The 18,323-nt window shown below is 49.3% G+C and overlaps 8 protein-coding genes across 8 annotated transcripts; 3 read left to right on the top strand and 5 right to left on the bottom strand.

Moving 5' to 3' along the window:
* Positions 1-1,771: 1,771 nt before the first annotated feature.
* N7455_001181 (RNA-binding protein LSM5) lies at positions 1,772-2,430 on the bottom strand (the record flags this gene model as incomplete). The annotated part of the gene is made up of 6 exons (XM_040951039.2): positions 1,772-1,810; positions 1,865-1,928; positions 2,116-2,143; positions 2,200-2,238; positions 2,297-2,353; positions 2,406-2,430. 6 exons carry the CDS (start codon positions 2,428-2,430, stop codon positions 1,772-1,774), a joined length of 252 nt encoding a protein of 83 aa, XP_040817749.1.
* Positions 2,431-2,691: 261 nt separating this feature from the next.
* N7455_001180 (3'-5' exonuclease) lies at positions 2,692-6,995 on the top strand (the record flags this gene model as incomplete). Its single annotated transcript, XM_040951147.2, has 3 exons — positions 2,692-2,924; positions 2,981-6,759; positions 6,829-6,995. Exons 1-3 carry the CDS (start codon positions 2,800-2,802, stop codon positions 6,993-6,995), a joined length of 4,071 nt encoding a protein of 1,356 aa, XP_040818542.2. The 5' UTR covers positions 2,692-2,799.
* Positions 6,996-7,415: 420 nt separating this feature from the next.
* Positions 7,416-8,552, bottom strand: pex10 (ubiquitin-protein ligase peroxin 10; the record flags this gene model as incomplete). Its single annotated transcript, XM_040951722.2, has 1 exon — positions 7,416-8,552. The coding sequence occupies one exon, from the start codon at positions 8,550-8,552 to the stop codon at positions 7,416-7,418; it is 1,137 nt and encodes a 378-aa protein (XP_040817787.2).
* Positions 8,553-9,419: 867 nt separating this feature from the next.
* On the top strand, positions 9,420-10,922 carry N7455_001178 (EXS domain-containing protein; the record flags this gene model as incomplete). The annotated part of the gene is made up of 5 exons (XM_040951608.1): positions 9,420-9,504; positions 9,571-9,620; positions 9,686-10,371; positions 10,426-10,742; positions 10,849-10,922. The coding sequence occupies 5 exons, from the start codon at positions 9,420-9,422 to the stop codon at positions 10,920-10,922; spliced, it is 1,212 nt and encodes a 403-aa protein (XP_040818293.1).
* A 1,290-nt stretch (positions 10,923-12,212) lies between these two features.
* N7455_001177 (putative cyclopropane-fatty-acyl-phospholipid synthase) lies at positions 12,213-13,970 on the bottom strand (the record flags this gene model as incomplete). The annotated part of the gene is made up of 4 exons (XM_040951757.2): positions 12,213-12,419; positions 12,498-13,249; positions 13,300-13,786; positions 13,863-13,970. 4 exons carry the CDS (start codon positions 13,968-13,970, stop codon positions 12,213-12,215), a joined length of 1,554 nt encoding a protein of 517 aa, XP_040817797.1.
* A 397-nt stretch (positions 13,971-14,367) lies between these two features.
* Positions 14,368-16,039, bottom strand: N7455_001176 (uncharacterized protein). Its single transcript, XM_040951223.2, has 3 exons — positions 15,764-16,039; positions 15,450-15,683; positions 14,368-15,392 (listed from the first exon to the last, which is right to left on the bottom strand). Exons 1-3 carry the CDS (start codon positions 15,981-15,983, stop codon positions 14,626-14,628), a joined length of 1,221 nt encoding a protein of 406 aa, XP_040817732.2. The 5' UTR covers positions 15,984-16,039; the 3' UTR covers positions 14,368-14,625.
* A 394-nt stretch (positions 16,040-16,433) lies between these two features.
* On the top strand, positions 16,434-17,123 carry N7455_001175 (tropomyosin; the record flags this gene model as incomplete). The annotated part of the gene is made up of 3 exons (XM_040951029.1): positions 16,434-16,451; positions 16,601-16,905; positions 16,961-17,123. The coding sequence occupies 3 exons, from the start codon at positions 16,434-16,436 to the stop codon at positions 17,121-17,123; spliced, it is 486 nt and encodes a 161-aa protein (XP_040817583.1).
* A 325-nt stretch (positions 17,124-17,448) lies between these two features.
* On the bottom strand, positions 17,449-18,160 carry N7455_001174 (rRNA-processing protein RRP17; the record flags this gene model as incomplete). Its single annotated transcript, XM_040951476.2, has 2 exons — positions 17,449-17,922; positions 17,972-18,160. 2 exons carry the CDS (start codon positions 18,158-18,160, stop codon positions 17,449-17,451), a joined length of 663 nt encoding a protein of 220 aa, XP_040818286.1.
* Positions 18,161-18,323: the final 163 nt, after the last annotated feature.

The following is an 18,323-nucleotide window of genomic DNA, read 5'->3' as shown; positions in this document are numbered from 1 at the left end:
GATCTGTGCTTTGTAGTACAAAGTTAGCTCTTCCATGGACACACCCGTGGACCCTTTCATGGTTATTTGTTAGGTTCCAATTAGGTTCCAAGATTGAGCATCAGAAGTTAACGGGTAATACCCCGCAAAATGTCCTCTGTACGATGATCGGAGTACTCCGTAGCATTATTGCCCATTTGAGGTCACTCAAACCGAGGAAGATCCCCAGAAATGAACACAGCCCGAGCCAAACAGCACGCGATACGCATTGGGATTTTCGCCACCGCCACGGAATGGTCCGGCTACCCCAGGTTGATTTACAAAATACAAAAACTATGTTCCATAAATCCCAAGGTTGTGCTAATATTCTTTCTCGGTAGGTTAATAATTCCCGACAGCCAAGTCGGAGCTCCCCATTTAGGTGCATGAGGGACTTGGTATTCCATGGTTTGTCTCACTCCAAGACTTAACTAAAACAAAACACATACCGGTAGACACGACTAGAATTAATCTATGAAAATAAACCTGGAGTCGACATTAGGTGCATATAAAATGTGGGGGTAACAATCTGTTAGGTAACAGTTTCCACATAGTCTACTTTGGAGTCTGGGGAAACACGGCACAAAGAAATACCAATACTTTTAGCATGAGAGGATTCGGGGGGAAGTGAATACTTTGTATTCGAATATCCATTATTATCCGTAGATAGTTGGTACTGCATTTCCAGCCCGTCCCTGGAAACCCGTGCGTATCGCGACCCCTTTTCCTGTCCCTGGCCAAGACTGCCACTTAGACTGCCACTTTCCTGGGCAGCTTATCATGCTTTAAATTGGCCACTGAAAGCTTCCTGACACATATATGTTATCATGAGCTAGGGTAGCTCTTGAGGGTGAGTTCTACACAATAGCGCTAGTACCGGGCCGGTCTATGTCCAGATCTACGGAGTACGTACTCCGTAGGGGCTTTATATCGAATAAAGTGCCTAGATGATCAGTGATCATCCTAATCAGCTATGTGTTAAGTTTCACCACGCTAGTACCGGGCCGGTGTATGTCCAGATCTAGGGAGTACGTAGGGGCTACATATCGAATAAAGTACACCGGATGATCACGTCCTAATTAGCTACTTGTTAAGTTTAGCCACCATCATTAATCTCCACTAACAGCAGTTGACTGACGAGCGATTTAACACGCTAAAGGTGGGGTAGTTAAAGCGATTTGGAGTTCCTTTCGCTACATCGTGCATCATGATATCCACGAAGAATTGCCCGATCAACACGCATCAGCGGCCTCTGCTCGTATCGATGGGATGAATAGCCGGTTACAAACTGTAAATATCGCACGGAGACCGGGGTTAGCCGTTGATACCCTGATTTCAGGTAGATACGGCTTGTGGTTGGAGAACATATCTAGGATCCCTGGTTGTCCGGAGGTCTGTTGTGAGCTAGTTCCTGCATGCTTTACCCCATATATCATTGGAGGCCGCAGTTGGCATCTGTCAGATTATAGTGTGGAAAACACCCCTGAATTTTGACTAGCCATCACTGCGATGGATATATTATTGTGGAAAGAACAGTTTCTCTTGGGTGTTGTTGGCAACATCTTTTTATCTTACTTCTATTACGCTGAGTGAGCTACGCGCTATCTGAGACACGGGACAAAGGGGGAGAGACGAAAAGCACGCTTGGCATGGAGGTTCATTCATTCAACGATTTTGTTCTATCGCGTTGCGTTCGGTATCATTAATACACAAAGTTTTATTTTCGTCAGGGCAAGAACTGGGTATCTTAAGCTCATGAGCTTGCCACGGGGCCTTCACCACCGGGAATCAACTGACCGAGGAGTTAATAAAGCACCGAGATTGCCTCAAGGTGAAATCAACTTACCATGCAGATATTGTTTCCATTCAGCAAGAGCTTAGGGAGCTTGATTTGGGCACCGGTGTAGTCGCTGAGAGGAAGTTAGTCCAGTGCTCAATTACAAGAGTGACTTGTCGAGAATTTCGACAGAAATTTGCAAATTCAGATGGAGATCAACGAGCACTGCTCAGGGGCGTAGGAGCCAAGGCAACAAAACACAGCCACAGAAGAAAAAAGGGTAGCTCAAAGCTAGAAAATCAAAAAATCAAAGCACGTACAACTCTGTCACGTCTTCCATAACCATGTCTAAATCGAAATTAGTGCCTGATAGGATCGTCAACTTTTTATACAGGGATACTCACTGACGTAGTCATCGAATCCGAGCAAGGTCCCGGAGAACTCTTCATAAGCATTAGTACGCTGTTTTCGTTTCATTATAAACCACTGAATTTAGCTGACCTTTGTCGCCCTTCATGACAACCCAAATCCGGGAGCCAACACACTTATCAATGAGCTCTATCGAACGGGTTAGCGGGGTCATGGTTTTCTTGGGTCATTAGGCACGGACCGAGAGGAAGCAACTGAGAAGCCATGATGTCGGGAGGTAGAAAATATCGTCACTGAACAAAGATTTTCTTGAGGAAGGTCTTGATTTAAAAACAAAGATGATCGAGCATTCCGCGTGGGCAAGATCGATATAGAAAAGGACGTGATTGTTCGTCGCTCGGCACTTCTGATGATCCGGCCCGAGCCACTAAGCCAAATAAGGTTTAGAGGCACCTCTCAAAGTTGATTTACGCGCTTGGAGCTCCGCAACATTGCTATCCTGACATTTGATTGACTTTCTAGATGCAGTTTTCTTGATTGCTCATAGACTGGGCCGCCACTTGTTGTCCATTAAATCGATCATATCCGATTGATTCGCGGGGCTTCAGGCTAGTCCACTATGCTTGTTATACATTATGCCAATGCGGCCAAATCTTTTAGCAAGTCGGAGGACCCCATCTTCGATTGCAAAACATAGCGGTCACCTCAACAAATCCAAATCCCATGGGTCACTGCGATGGGGACTTTTTGACCAGCGGCAGTAAGCACGCTTTATTGTGTCTAGCTTGAACACATATTTTTCTAACTAAACTACAGTAGCCCCGATACTTGCCCCCGATCTGTCCCAAGGCTTCGACATGCATTTTTGCCGAACACAAGCTCCTCGTACATCCCGATCGTGACCTCCCAATCAAAGCGGAACTTTTCCAACAGCACTCGCAAACAAGGCATATGGGATGACGACGATGAGGTCCCAGAGCCCAAACCCGTGCAACGAATTCCAGGGCGGCCGGCCTTTGTCCGCCCTACCCGACATCGAGACTTAGGCAGCTTGGTTCGATCGAGAGTAGACCGGAAAAATAGAGTCGCTCAACGTCTGCGCATCGAGAAGGAGTTCAATTCCCTGCCTTCACATCAGGAACTTGTTGAGAGTTTTATCCAATTGAAGTACAAACATGTTGATGACCTTCTTGATGAATCCCTCAAGGCCAACCTAGCCTATGAATCCGAATATTCAGCTCTCTCGTCAATATTTCAAAAGCGAATCAAGGATGTGGTCTCACGGATAACAAAACAGGTTCTCCGTGCCGAAAAGACCACCCAAGAATGTGTGCCTGAATTGGAAGGTCTGTCAAGCTTCATCAGCGCGCACCTTGTAACTGTGGTCTCAGACAGCACGAAAAAAGTTCTACAGGCAGAGAAGATTACTCAAAAGTATATCGCTGAAGTGATACATCTATCATCTTCCATTCTGGGATTAGATCGAATACAGGCTGCTGTCACGAAAGCAGAGAATACCGGTCGAATGATTGACCATGATTTCTGCTGCATTGTTTTTGGTAGAACTCCAGAGTGGGAAAGAAAGCTCGAAATATCTGCCGAGAAGATCCATGGTTGGAAGAAGTCTCTTCGTGCGACTCAAAAAGCACTCCTACCAGCTCTGGTCGACATTTCTGGGCTGTCCATCTGTCGGTTGAGAGACACTCTCGACAATGATTACCTACGTCCCCGCAATACCACAAGAAGTCGAATTGATAAAGTTCTCCACGAAAGCGAAGTGATTCAGAAGATCTATAACGAGTTGAAACTAAAACGCCGTAACGCACAAATTTTCCCCGTCAGAGACCTTTGCTTGGAGCTTCAAAAAAGCTCGAACCTCCACCCAGACGATAAAATGGTGTTTGGCCAGTACAAAGAAATCCTTGCGCATAGTGAACGCGAGCTCAGCGTATGTGCGCATTATCATCGTGCATACTGGCTCAGAAGGCAAGAGGCTTTGCATCCACTTCGACGAAGCGAACTATGGAATTTGAAGGATGTCATGGCCGCAGCTTCATCTGCACGTTCCTACAAGGCTACTGACAAGCAAGTCTTACTTGCGCTTGCACTGGGTGCCCGAAAGGACTCACCAGAAAGTCGGTACTTACACAAAAATTCACTCACGATATCCAACAAGATAAATCTCGAGTACAAGCGTCTTTGGATGCCAAAACCCGCACGCAGCCCTGAGCTAAATATCTACTGGCGACAGCTGGATGTAATGGCGCCACTGATGATGACTGATGTTCTCATGTGGGGGCTTCAAAATGAAGGTTGGTACCTCCACCACAGCCTCAAGGGTGATCTTGGGACATTGTGGACTTGGGTCCCCGAGGAGACTATGGAGCAAACTGTTCCAAAAATAGCCGACTGGTGCATAAAATTCCAGAAACATCGCAGCGAGCTTCGACAAATGATCTCTGAATACAGACATCTAAACTGGCTGCGTCTTGAATCAGAAACATTGCTACACTCAATGGGACAACGTGTCTATCTTGCTGGAAAGTTTGAAGTCCTCAATCCCATGAGCCAGGATGTCCGTGCTTTCAAGAAATGGACCGCTCGCATGGGCCAGCTCACTTCTGACGCTTATATCCCCCTAATGGCCATCCGGCAGACGCGAACGGATTGGCAGTTTATCCACGACAAGATCAATCGCCGGACCGGGCGGGCTTCTTCCTTTATCCCCCACCTTTTAGAACTGGGTTCTTCGACAAATAAGACCTGGCGAAAGAATGGACGAGAGGAATCCGAATCTCCCAAGGCCAAGGCCGCTTTTATGAAATTGTCTCAAAGCCGTCTTTCAAGATACATGAAAGGAAAATTATCAGGTCATTCTGAGTCTTCGCCTGCCAGTCAGGGCAATCAGGAGCCCGATCAGGCTATGATACCCACGAAAGGCTCCTTGGGAAGGATAAGGCAGATACTGAAGAGGAAAGCTGGGCTTCAGCATGCAGCCGAGTTAGTTACTAACCAAGGTAGTCAAGACGACAGCGGCCTCGGACACAACCTATCTCCGAATCCCTCGACAATAAAAGCCAAGGGCCACACAACAGTGGACACGCTTGTATCAAACCCACTCCCTGTCGATGCGCCTGCCGGTCAGGACAATCAGCAGGACAGTCAGCTCATCTACAAGCCGTCACTCAAACCTTGGGGGAGAAAATCGAGCCTCGAAGCGCCTGAGCCCAATCCGTTCCTAGTCAATGCGCCTGCCCGCCAGACAAACCAGGAGGCCAGGCGTGTCATCCACAAGCCATCACTTAAACTCCAAATGACACAATATAGGAGTCTCAACGCGCCTGAGCCCAACCCATTCTTATTCAATGCGCCTGCTAGCCAGACAAGCCAGGAGGCCAGGCGTGTCATGTACAAGCCATCACTTAAACCTCGGGGGAGAAAGTGGAGCCTCAAAGCGCCTGAGCCCAACCCGTTCCTAGCCAATGCGCCTGCCCGCCAGACAAACCAGGAGGCCAGACGTGTCATTGACAAGCCATCACTTAAACCCCAAAGGGCAAAATATAGGAGCGTCAACGCGCCTGAGCCCAACCCATTCTTAGTCAATGCGCCTGGTAGCCAGACAAGCCAGGAAGGGAGTCAGGTCCTGCCCAAGCCACCACCCATACTCTCGAAGAGCAAAGAAGTGAGCCTCAAATCGGAGCCACATCTTGATGACCTCCATCGACCAATTCTAAGAGATGCCAGCAATGCATCCCCAAGCACACGGACACACAACGGACTACGGCCGGCAACCATGCTACCGAGGAAACCATTCCCTAGACCGGATCCAAACCGTGGGAGAAAGTATAGTACGGATGCAACTTCCCACCAAACACAATTTCGACAAACCGGTGGTGTCAGCGATGATTCCCTGTCCAAACGGTCAATTGAAACCGATATTTCCTCGGTCCCAGATACCACGACCGGACATCAGACAGGATCCATTGAAGAAGATGATCACTCCACAGATGAACCAATCCCATCTTCAACACCCCAGTTTTGGAGCCATAGTTCACAGCACAGCCCCGATGGCCGGAAACTCATCGTGCATTATTGCCGGACCCTTCAAAATACCGAAGAAGCTGTGCAACACTTCTTCGGGAGCAAAGTCATTGGATTCGACATGGAATGGAAGGCTCAAGCATCCGGCTGGGACAGCATTCAAAGCAATGTCTCGGTGATCCAAATCGCAAACGAGGAGCGTATCGCCATCTTCCAGGTTGCGCTCTTCAAACCTGCACGTTCTCTGGAGGACTTGGTTTCCCCATCATTGAGATGCCTCATTGAATCCCCCGATGTCATGAAAGTGGGTGTTTCAATCAAGGCAGACTGCACGCGGCTGCGCAAGTATCTCGGCATCGATGCCAAAGCCACCTTCGAGCTCAGCCATTTGTACAAGTTGATCAAATATGGCAAAGACAATCCCAAATTGGTGAACAAAAGGGGTGTCAATCTCAGCGAGCAAATAAATGAGCATTTCGGTCTCCCTCTTGAGAAAAGTGATGACGTCCGCTGCAGTGATTGGACTCGGGCTTTGAGTTATCGTCAGGTTCAATGTGAGTACTTAGAGACCTCCGGAATCTCTCTCCTGATCCTGATATGCTAATCTTGTCTTTTCTCTCTAGATGCTGCTACGGACCCGTATGCTTGTGTTCGTCTGTTCCATACCATGGACGCGAAAAGACAAGCCATGAACCCAATGCCGCCTCGTCCTGCGTTCGCTGAACTCAACCAACCCATTGTTCTTCCACTTGGACAAGCAGTCAACAGCGAAGAGGACCCGGTGGTCTGATCATGTAGATATGCATACATGTAATTACATTTGGCCTCCCCTAAATACCCCCACTCTTTTTGTTTTGCACAACTTTGGGAGCATATGTTCATACACTTTCGATCGGAGATGTATTTTGCTTTCTTACTTTTTTTTTTTTTTCTTTCGGTGTAGTATTTTATGTCTTACATTCTTACACGGCGTGCATACTTACATTTTCTACATCGTACCGATGAATATATATTAGTCGGGTGATCTATATCAAGAATCAATCGAACCTTACAGTCCATGAAAAATCAAGTTCGAATAAAATAGAAAGGGGGTATATATTTATTCAAAATAAGTGTATACATATGTATCGGTAGTGCCAATCTCTTCAGCAATGTACATGAAGACCATGCAACACTACCCTAAACCTTCTCACCTCAATTAACCACATAGCTACCCTCTCAGAGGAAGCACCTTAGACAGTAAGACCTCCTGTCGGCAGAGCGGGCACTCGGGCTTTTCACGAACCCAGTCCCGAACACAAATCCAGCAAAACACATGTCCGCAGGTCGTTACACTAGGATCCTTGAACATTTCCAGACACAGGGTGCACTTCCGCTGCTGACCCTCAGGGATCCACGAGACAGCACCAGGATCCTCCTCGAGATCATACAGAGGCACAGACGCAGGAAGAAGCGGAATAGCCGACGGGTTCTGAATCGAAGTGAGAACAGTCCCACCCTGTCCAGGAGACTGGCCAGCATCCGCAGACAAGCTCTCATCCTCATTCATGCTCGCGGCGAGTTTGCGAGTGTGCAGGAATCCCTGCACAGCGATCTGGAGAACAAGCAACACACCCAGAACCTCATATCCGATGCGCTGCTCATTGTCATCGATCTTCTTTGTAAAAACGTAACGCAGATTCCAAAGTCGCTTGGAGAGATGGTAGTACGAGCCCGTGAAATAGAAGGTCGCAATGCTCAGCGCATAGATAGGCGACAAGGATGTGATGGAGTCCAGGTGTTCAAGGATATACTGCTGGATGCGCAGTTTTGTAAATAACGGCCGTTTGGTCGGGGTTGTTGAGAACTGGGGCTTGTTGAGCAGGCCAGCCTGCTGTGCCGCTCGTAACTGTTGGCGTGCAATGTTGCGCTCGAGCTTGTTGCGGATTCTCTGTCGTAGCGCGGGTAGTAGTCGCTGCAGTGCCCATGGTACTAGGATGCTACTTAAGATGTACCCCACGCGACGGCCGATCGATGGTAATTGGAGGGTGTCATCTTCTAGTTGTACGAGGTCGCAGTATTCTTCGCCTAGGGTGCGGTTGCCGATGGCGGTTGTTAGGGTGAAGTAGAGGAGTTCTGTGAGGTGTTTGATGGCGTCGGAGTGGGTGTGGGCGTATCGGGCGCCGCGGAGAGCCCGAACGATGCCTTGGGATTGCTGAATCAGGCTGCCTGTAAGAAATGCATCTTTTTCATGCGAGCGGATGATATCTGGTGAGGTTGCAAAGGGGTAGAAGTGTGAGGTAGATGAGCCGAGGGCTGAGTTCGGGTTCGGGGTTGATAGAGAGAGATGGGAGTCGTCGTCCGCCATGACAGATTGTAGGGTGTGTGTGTGTTGATAGGGATATGGATTAAGCTTGAGGGTAGCGGTAGATGGTATTTGCTAGCTCAGTGCATTCCCTCGGACGAGTCACAGGCTCAATTCCCCAGCTTTCATACCTAGAGATAACAATTTCTCCGGAGTTGTCCTCGGATGTCATGCCTCGGTATAGAACCACATCATGTGACTTGACTGGCATAGGTCACCTGATCAAAGTGGATCAATTAATTACAACAATACAACATTACGTCAGTTGTTACACCCACCATACGAGAATTATTAAATTACCATACGGACGCAAACGTCCCACATGTGGTACTTGGAAGGTACTCTGGACCTGAGGGAGATGAAAGCGGGAGGCTTCCAGTGGCTCAGTGTACCTGATTTGGTACTCCCCCTTTTTGTGCAGAAGGGCGTGTGTACAGAGTATGGAGTACATATGTAGTAGTCCATGGGCTCTTAACAAAGAACACATTTTGACTTTTATGATGACATAGACTGTGATGAACAACGTAATTAGTTTCCATAAATGGGGTTTTGATCTTCCCCTTCTCCTGAGATGTGCTTCTAATGAATTCTAATTATACCCATTTAATATTCCATCAAATATTAAATAACCCAATTCGACCTGTGGGGTTCCAGACCGGACTGTGACTAGTCCAGGTGCGTATTTCTCCAGGGCTTCAGGGCTCCAGGGCTCTCCGCTCCGCTTATTAAACTGCTTCAAAAGTTTCAACTTCCCTTCAAAGACGTCGACTCACCCCTAGTCATTCTTTTTTGGTATAAGGGGGTCTTTGTTACATTCAGCCTTCCCTTTTCCCTGTGATTTTCCCCTTCCCCCCCCTGATCAATGGAATAATGGCGGTTGATCAACATGCTCAATTGGATGCCTTTGGGCTGATCTTCCCATTGCCGCTACGTATTGCTGCTATCTTGGTCGCTGGTAGGTGACATTCCTGTCCGAAGGGGATTGAATCCCAATCAGGTGTGTGCTAACACAAGGGGTTAGGTTTCTGGGGATGGGGTATCAACCTTCAATACCTGGCTAAAGCCAACATTGTAAGTGGCGCCCCTCACCTAACCATCGTATTCGCAACGGCTAATCAGATTGCCCATACTTCCAGGACGTTCCGGCGCTCATCAAATATCCTGCCCGCACATCCTCCTCCCAACGCCCACATCACACCGCCGTTTATCGCCTGGCCACATGTTTCACCATCCCACTTGCCCTGTGGTTTATCGTCTTCTGGCTAGCCACCCGCCGGTCCCCTGAACTGGTAGAGCGACTGGACTGGATCCCACAGTCGGTGTTCATCATCCTCCTCCTTATTCTGATCTGGCCTTTCAACCGCGCCTCCCGTTCCGGCCGCATCCGATTTCTCCTTACCCTTAAGCGGATCAGTATTGGTGGTCTGGCCGAGTCCCAGGATGGCAAGTTTGGGGACATTCTGCTGGCAGATGCCCTCACTAGCTATGCTCGCGTGATCGGAGATCTGTATATCAGTTTCTGCATGTTCTTCACCGATGGCTTCGCCGCTACTTCCAAGCCCAACCGGGCCTGCGGAAGTGAAATTGTCGTTCCGATCATCCTCGCGGTTCCCAGTTTGATTCGTCTTCGCCAGTGTTTGACGGAATATTTTCGTGCGCGGCGAACAGTCACCCGGAGAGAGGCGCACAAGGTCAACCAGCACTTGGCCAACGCTCTCAAATACGCAACTGCGTTCCCTGTCATTTGGATCGCCTCCAAAATGCGCAACTACAATCCCTTGGAGCTTCGTGGATATAGCGAGGTTAGCATGATGCGTATTCTGTAAGATTGTATTCCTGATCTGTTGTGTTTATGCCTTTCTCTAATACCCCACAGATTTATCTTCTCTTTTATCAACTCTGCCTACTCTTTCTGGTGGGATGTTGTCAAGGATTGGGATATGACTCTCTTCTCCCCCAAACGTCACGACAGCACCCACCCATACGGACTCCGCCGACATCGCTACTTCGCATCCGACAAGATGTACCACTACGTCATCATCGCAGATCTGGTCCTTCGTTTCTCATGGCTATGGCGCATCGTCCCAGGCCTCGGCTGGATTCCGGAAACAGAAAGCGGATTTTGGCTGCTCATGTTCCTCGAAGTTGTACGACGTTGGATGTGGGTATTCTTCCGGACCGAAGCTGAATGGAGTATGTTTTCCCCCTGTGCACCCGCACTCCCCCTGACCTCAACCGTGACCCATGCACCGATATCCTGGTTTTCGGACATTTCCACTTACACGCTTTTGTGCCCTAGTTCGAAATACCCATGGCCCAGGCCCAGATGATGTCCTCCTTGGCGAATACAACCACAAATTCGACGCGGACTAAATTCACCTATGGCTTTTTCATCTTTGATATCACACCTTCAAGCGATGACACAGAAAACCTCTCCCTCTCAACCCACAACCCAACACAACGGTTGAGTCTTCCGGCATATTCTGCTCCCCTCCCCCTAACCAAACTCCGGATATCCCTACCCAATCCAAATGCTAGAGCAGCGATAGATGAGGCTTGAGCTTGACTCTCGTTCTTTTTTGTTTTGTTTCCACCGTGTGTGAAATCATTCTCATCACATGCCCTTGTACGCCTATTGTTTTCTTTTGGGAGGCTCAATTCAGCTATGTGTGTGTAACCTCATGCACAATGATTTCTTAGATTCCTTGAACTTGGATCTCTGGGCCTGCGTCAAGCATGCCTTTCTTTTTTTTTTTTTTCCCTCTGGATTCCTGTTTACTTTTCACTGTACCAATACTTACCTAGGGTCAACCTGGTCTGACGTCTGCATCTACCCTGCCTTTGTTTCCCTCTTTACATATACCATTATCCTATTGGATCGCAATCCTGGTCTTTTATTTCTTTTCCCTTCGTTTCTTCTCGGCGCTTAGCTGTCGGGAGCTCTAATTGGGTGTTAGTGTGTTGGATTAATGGCCTTTCTTGGGGTTTTGGTGATTGACGAACCTAATGATTGAAGACTTGAATTCAGTTGATAGACACATATTAATATTCTATTAGACGATAACAAGTAGCATCTGGTGCTAGCAGAAAGTGGAAGCTGTAGGAAGTCTGTTGCATTATCTTGCGAGCTTCCTGGGCCGGCCGTGTTATGAACTCACAACTGACCACCTGAGCATGTGTGGAATAGACCCAGTGGAAGGTGCAATCTTAATAATTTAGAGAAAAGGGATAAGCTACGAGTATTGATCTAAAGAAAATAGTCCATTGACTTCTAAAAAATAACATGACAAAGACAGACTCGTTGACTTCGTGCAAATATCCTCCCTACGCAAGACGAGACATAAGAAATAGAAACACAACCATAGACAAATATCGGGATAAATATCCAGGCGGACCAGCCAAATAGGCCTCTGACCTATCCATGCTTCTCTTCCGCTGCCATCTCCTGCCTTTTTCTTCCACCACCATTCATGAAATTCAGCTTCACCTCACTTCACCTCATGTCACTCATGTCATACATGCTTTTTAAACATTTGAATATGTTCGCAGTAGAACAACATCCACATATTGCCGCGCCCTTTTATATAACGTCATGCTAGTCCGAGGGGGGCTGATATGGACCCCCGGAGAAGCACATGAGGGCTAGGATTGTTCATCAATCCTTCAAAGGTCCTTCTTGATGATGTGGGCCTTGGGAAGGGTACCAGCGCGGTCAATGGCGCTCTGGCGAGCTCCAGAAAGACCGTGCTGAGTGGCGATGCCGTCAATACGGTGAGTGGAGTTGATGTTCTTCACAAGGGTAAGCTGCCAGCAGGTGGCACCACCCTGGCGGGAAGTGATAGTGGAAGAAGCAAGGAAGTATTCCCAGATCTAAAAAAAGTAGTGGTTAGTAAAATAAGAAAGCGAATCGACCTCGGGAAAGCCGAGGACTCAGGGAAAGAAACTTACGCGGAACCAGCGCTTTCCGTACTTGGCCTCGACCTTGTCGCGGTTGCCCATCCAGTTCCGGTACCAGCGCCAGAGGGTAGCAGAGTAGTGCACACCAATGGTGTCAACAGCCTTGACCTCAAAGCCAGCGCCCTCGAGGCGGTCAACAACGAAACCGAGAGGAGTACTGGCATCAGCACCGGGGAAGACGTATTTGTTCATGAAAAGACCCCAGATCAGGTCCTCGTACTGCCAGGACTTGCGGAGACCAGCGATCTGCAAGAAGAAAGTACCGTTGTCATCGAGCATGTCATAAACCTGAGTCAAGAAAGAAGACAAGTGGCGGACACCAACGTGCTCAGCCATCTCGAGACAAGTGATGTGTTGGTATCCACCCTCAACACGGGGAGCATCGCGGTAGTCACTGCAAATAATGCGACTCTGGTCCTCCTCAATTCCAGCCTTGCGAAGACCATTGTTACCCCATGCGGTTTGGTTGCGGCCAAGAGTGATACCAGTAACGTGAGCGCCGTAGTGGGCCGAGGCGTACTTAGCAAGAGTTCCCCAGCCACAGCCAAGATCGAGGACCTTGTCACCGGGCTTGACACCAATCTTCTCGCAAACAATGGCCAGCTTGTTGTCCTGGAGCTCCTCGAGGGTCTCCTCCTTGTTGATATCACTGATAACACCGGAGGTGTAGATCATGCGTGGGCCAAGGAACCAAGCGTAGAAGTCGTCACCTCTGTCGTAGTGATCACGGACCTGCTCCTCGTCTAGAAATAAGGTTAGAATTGCCACCGGCACTGTACGAAGGCTTGCTTACCCTGAGAACGAGTGTGCATCAGCATCTCGGGGATGAAACCAAACAGGAAGTGCTTGAAGAGACCAGTGGTGAACTTGAAGTTGGCCCAGTCGTGACGGTACTCGAGGCACTCCAGAGCATCGCCCTTGAAGTCAACCTCGCCATTGAAGTATTTCTCGTAGAAGACTTCCATGGGGATCTTGCTCTTTCCGCGGTAGGTAGCACGATCGTGCTCGCTGTGGAACTGCAGGTAGTGCTCGACGGGACGGCCACAGTACTTGGCCTTCTCGGTCTTGCGGGGAGAAACAGAGGAAGAGACAGCCCAGAAGGCCACCAGGACGGGAACGGAGGTGAAGAGAGCAAAGAAGATGGTGGTGTAGAAACCTCCACCAACCTGGCGAGCCAGCCACCAGGGCACAATGACCTCCAGAGCGATCATCAAGCCATTGGAGAAGCTGTCGCTGCCGGGTGAATCGGCGGGGACGGGAGCATTCTTAATAGTCGGGTACTGGATAGCAAAAGAAGCATATTAGGTACTGGGCTCATCAAACAAGCGTCACGGATAGCTCTAGCTGCAGACTTACGAGGGTGGTCGGGACACCGCAATCGAAGGCAGGCTTGGTCTGCTCGGGGGCAGCCGGAGTCTGGATATATTCGAACTCCTCGGTGGAGTCCGGATGAATGGTCGTCATGGCGGCGAAGCGTCAATTGAGAGGAATGGGAAAGGAAAAGGAGAGGCCAGAGAGTAAATAAGAAGGTATGGGCAATTCCGGGGGCGGTGTGGGCTAGACCAAGGTACTTGGAAAGTACGTGATTGGTACTTGCCATTCCACGGGCGGGCTAGCTGAGGACCTGGTACCCGCCAGGTACACCGAGTTTACTCTATTCTCCTGGTCTCACTGACGTACGATGTAAAACTATTATTATTGCAGGGATTCATGTAGCTAGAGGCTAGTGGATTTGTCTTATCCATTTTTTTATGAACAGCCCTATGCATCGCCCAGCCATTGGCATTGAATGACCGAGGTTTCACACTTCCCAAGAACTTGGTACTGCCTACGTGGTCCCTAACGGAAATAAAATGCAAGTGTGGCCTCGCCTGTCTGCGGCTTGGCGAAGGATCATCATAGGAGTGGAGAACGCCTGAAACAGTATGATCCGCGGTTGACCTTGGGAGGGCTGCAACCTATTCAGTTACAAGTACATTAACGCTATTCCATGACGCCGGGATCCATCGGCCTGTAGCCCCTGTGAGCCAATGCCGATCTCCATATGCCGAATCAATAACCATACTGAAGTAAAATTGTAATCCCCTTTCGAGGCTGAGTATCTTTCGCAATGGCCCCCCTACAGAGTGAGCTGGAAGCTCTGGGCCTCATCATCCTCGTCAAATGTGGGTAGTGGCTCTTCCGGTTCCCGGGTGATCTCATCCGGGGCATCAAAACACCCAGCAGCTTTGCAACGAGTCCACATTTCCGAGTCCAGCGGAGGGGGTCCATACAGCTGCATATAAGTTTCGGGAGACAGAACCTCAGAGCTCAAGGACTTCTGCGTTTGGGAATGCTTCTCCCGTAGGGTGGATGACACACTGCGTCCCTTGGAATAGCCAACGGTCGTCCGAGAGTTGACAGAAGCAGCAGTGTTGCGCATGGAAGAGGGGTTGGACGGGACCCTGGCCTGTCTCTTGGGCATAACCAGCGACGATGCCAACGACGCCACCCGTGGTTTGGGAGTTGGAGCCACTCGAGGTGCAGTAGTTGGCTGGGATCCGCTGAGCGCAGCGGCAGCATCTCGAGCTCGAAGCGTCGACACACTGCGAGTGTGTCGTGTGGTAGGTCTCTTTGAGGGGAGGGCAGTTGGCTGCAGTGCATTTGCGGACTCGCTCTCACCCGAGCTCTCGAAACCAATGTCCTCAAGTTGTTTCATAATCATATCATCCACCATCCTGTCGCACACTGCCGAATCCTCCTTGAACTTGCGCTGTTTCGCTGTGAGTCCATCCTTGCCAACTTGTTGCTTCCCGTAAACACTCTCCAACCCCAGAGCTCGATTCTTCGGTCGGAATTGGGGGAATGTGGTGTCATATGTCACATCGTCTGGAAGGTCCGGAAGATCTGTAGCTCGTCAGAAATAAGCTTTTGGGGTTGCAGCTTTAGTTGTTCTTAGCGTACCTCTAGGCTTTGGCGGCATGTATTCAATATCCGGTACATCATCCGCAGCCGCGTCAATATGGACTTTGGTTTGAGCTTGCTGTGTCACTGGGGCAGCTTTTCTGATCTTCTGAGCAGTCGACTGTCTGCGGTTTGTCTTCGGTTGCTTGGTGGTTCCTCCAAAGGGCGCAGGCGTCTGGAGGTTGTTGGCTTTGAGGTTGGTCGTTTTCATGCCCAGAGGAGCGCGATCCTTCACTATAACGGGAAAAAAAAAACGAGTCAGTCACTATCCAACGGTCATCTCCAAATCTCTAATTTTCGCGGAGCACGCGTACCCATCGGAGTCATAAACGCGTTGGTTCCCGGTTTTCCATTCTCCTGACGATTCCCATTGCCCTTCACGGTTCGATTTGCGAACGCCAACGGGTTGTTCTCGTCATTTCGTGGCTTGCCGGGTGTCTTGGGTGCTAGCTGCTTGCTTTGGTTCAAGGGCTTAGCTGCCGCGGCGGTCTGGTGGGTGTTTACCAGGTTTTCCTGGTCGCGAAGAGCCAACATAGTGGCGAAGTGAAGCTGATGATTCTCATACACCGTAGCAAGGAAATCAAAGTCGCGTTATCGGGTTGAAAGTGATAAAGAGCCAGAACGAGTTCTAGATGCAGGTGTTGTCGAGTGGTTGCCCGTGGAGACGCGGCGATCCTTGGGCGGTGATTGGCGTAGAGCAAGAGCGGATTGTGTACCTAACCATACCACGGTTACGCAGTTGGTACACAGTAAGTATACGGTACTTCCCCTGTAGTGGAGCTAGTGCTTGTTGTCCTGGTACTGTCTACTTGTTCACTAGTCAGCCATTATTCCTCCCCTTCTCTCCCAAAACTCTCCCCCCATATCATCTTCCACATCCCCCATCCAACACTCGCCCGGTTTCTCGCTGAGCGAAAGCCTTACACTACTCTTTCTTTCAACCATACATATTATCTCCTTTACTCCCTTTTCAATACCTTTAAAATGGACAAGATCAAGGAGGTAAGTCACTAAGACCCCTACCCGGCGGGGTAGCTTGACTGCTTCCCAAAATCACACAGCCCCTCGTCATATGCATATATGCATACCGCCCCAGCATTCCATCACTTCCCCACTGGGAATTTTGCTAACCCGGTTGATATTAATTTTAGCGCATGGTCGCCCTCCGCGCCGAGGCTGATGAGGCTCACGAGCTCGTCGATGAGCTCAAGGCCAAGGTCAAGACGTTGGAACAGGAGAATTTGTCAAAGGAACAAGAGATCACATCGCTCAACCACCGTAACCAGCTTCTAGAGGAAGAGGTTGAGAAGGCAGAGACCGCCCTCAAGGAGGCCAAGGACGCTGCCAGCCAGAGCCTCCAGCACGACACTCAGAACGAGGCCCTTCAGCGACGAGTGCAGCTCCTCGAGGAGGAGGCTGAGGAGAATGACAAGACTCTGCGGGAAACAAACGAGAAGTACGACCACCTAACATTTCTTTCACAGTTAAGTACTGACATTTCGGGCACTCAGGCTCCGCCAAACCGACATCAAGGCTGGTCACTACGAGCGGAAGGTGCAGGCACTCGAGGACCAACACGCCAAGCTGGAGCAAAGATATGAGGATGCGATCAAGGAACACAGCACTGTGAAGAAGGAGCTTGACGATCTTGCATCCCAGATGGCCGACATCTAAGCTGGCCCAAACTGGTGATGGGTGCAGGATATCGGGAAACATTTGGTTGGATACAAGCTTCATTCTCTGGTTTGTCGTCTGCTTTTTCATGCTGTAACTGTTTGTGTTAGGGTGGTCCCAACTGTATGGGCCACATACAGCGCTTTTGATAGCAATAGCTTTTATCATGCAACGTGTGCACTACGATGTCTACCATTTCCTGCATCTTCATTGCAACGTTCCATAATGTCAGACGCCTGTGATCCGTAAAATTGACTAACGAATAATTGCTTGAAGTCGAGTATATGCACATGTGATGTCGTATCTGTTTCAAGATGTGGTTTCTTCATTCCTCTGCACCCTTTCGTGCCTTTGCCCTCTTCGCTTTCACAGACCGTTGCTTTAACATTGTTTGTTTGCGCTCAACCTTGGTCTCGTAGCGGAAGTTCCTCTTCTTTTTCCTGGCTGCTTCTGAGGCTGCACTCCGGGGCTTTCTCTTCTTGGCTTTTGTATCAGCCTCCGTCGACTCGACCGGATATTTCTTCTCTTCTTCATTCTCTGATTCCTCTCCCTTAGCAGCCTTGAGCAGACCCTCACGGGATGCATCCATTTCTTCGACCGTGACTGTTGTGTATTTGTCCTCGTCGACATATTCGGCTTCGTAGTCCACTGCCGGAGGCTCTTCGATTCCCTCCCAATCTTCCTCCTCTTTCTCGCCTTCCATTTCGCCGAGATCTCCAGCATCCTCCTTCATGCGCTTGAGTACCGCTTTGTGCTCCGCCATTGCCTGTTCGAAGTCTTTTTTGCGATCCTCTCGAATCTAGTAAAGTTAGTGGAGGTCTTTGCGCACAAATTGAAGCCTGCCGAACCTTTTTTCTTGCGTCTCTCTTCTCCTCTTTGTATCTCTTGACGGCATTGTCTTGCGCATGCTTAGCGCGTTGCACCTTGCGTTTGTGAAACCCAGTCAGCCATTCCTGGCGGGACTCGCTGTCGAAATTGACCTCTTCAACTTTAGGCCCGGCAACAATTTTGCGCTTTTTGAAATCCTTGGGACCCATGATGAATGAAAATCCCAATCTCAAGTATAATTGAATCAAATAAAAAGTAGACCTTTGTATATCGTAGGTTGTGTTGAAACTGCGGCAAAAGCCAAGAAAAAAAAGTTGATATGGAAAGCTCAGGCGGGTCGGGGCTCTCGACCGCCTCCGAGAGCCAAGTCGG

Source organism: Penicillium solitum, assembly GCF_028829755.1.
Source record: "Penicillium solitum strain IBT 25940 chromosome Unknown utg000001l_segment0_segment0, whole genome shotgun sequence".
Classification (NCBI taxonomy): Eukaryota; Fungi; Ascomycota; class Eurotiomycetes; order Eurotiales; family Aspergillaceae; genus Penicillium; species Penicillium solitum.
This window is presented reverse-complemented; position numbering and strand designations above follow the sequence as displayed.

Coding starts and splice junctions, on each gene's coding strand:
- N7455_001176 (XM_040951223.2), bottom strand. CDS start 15,983: ATGTTGGCTCTTCGCGACCAGGAAAACCTGGTAAACACCCACCAGACC. Junction 15,684..15,763: donor CGCGTTTATGACTCCGATGG/GTACGCGTGCTC, acceptor TTCCCGTTATAG/TGAAGGATCGCGCTCCTCTG. Junction 15,393..15,449: donor CATGCCGCCAAAGCCTAGAG/GTACGCTAAGAA, acceptor GACGAGCTACAG/ATCTTCCGGACCTTCCAGAC.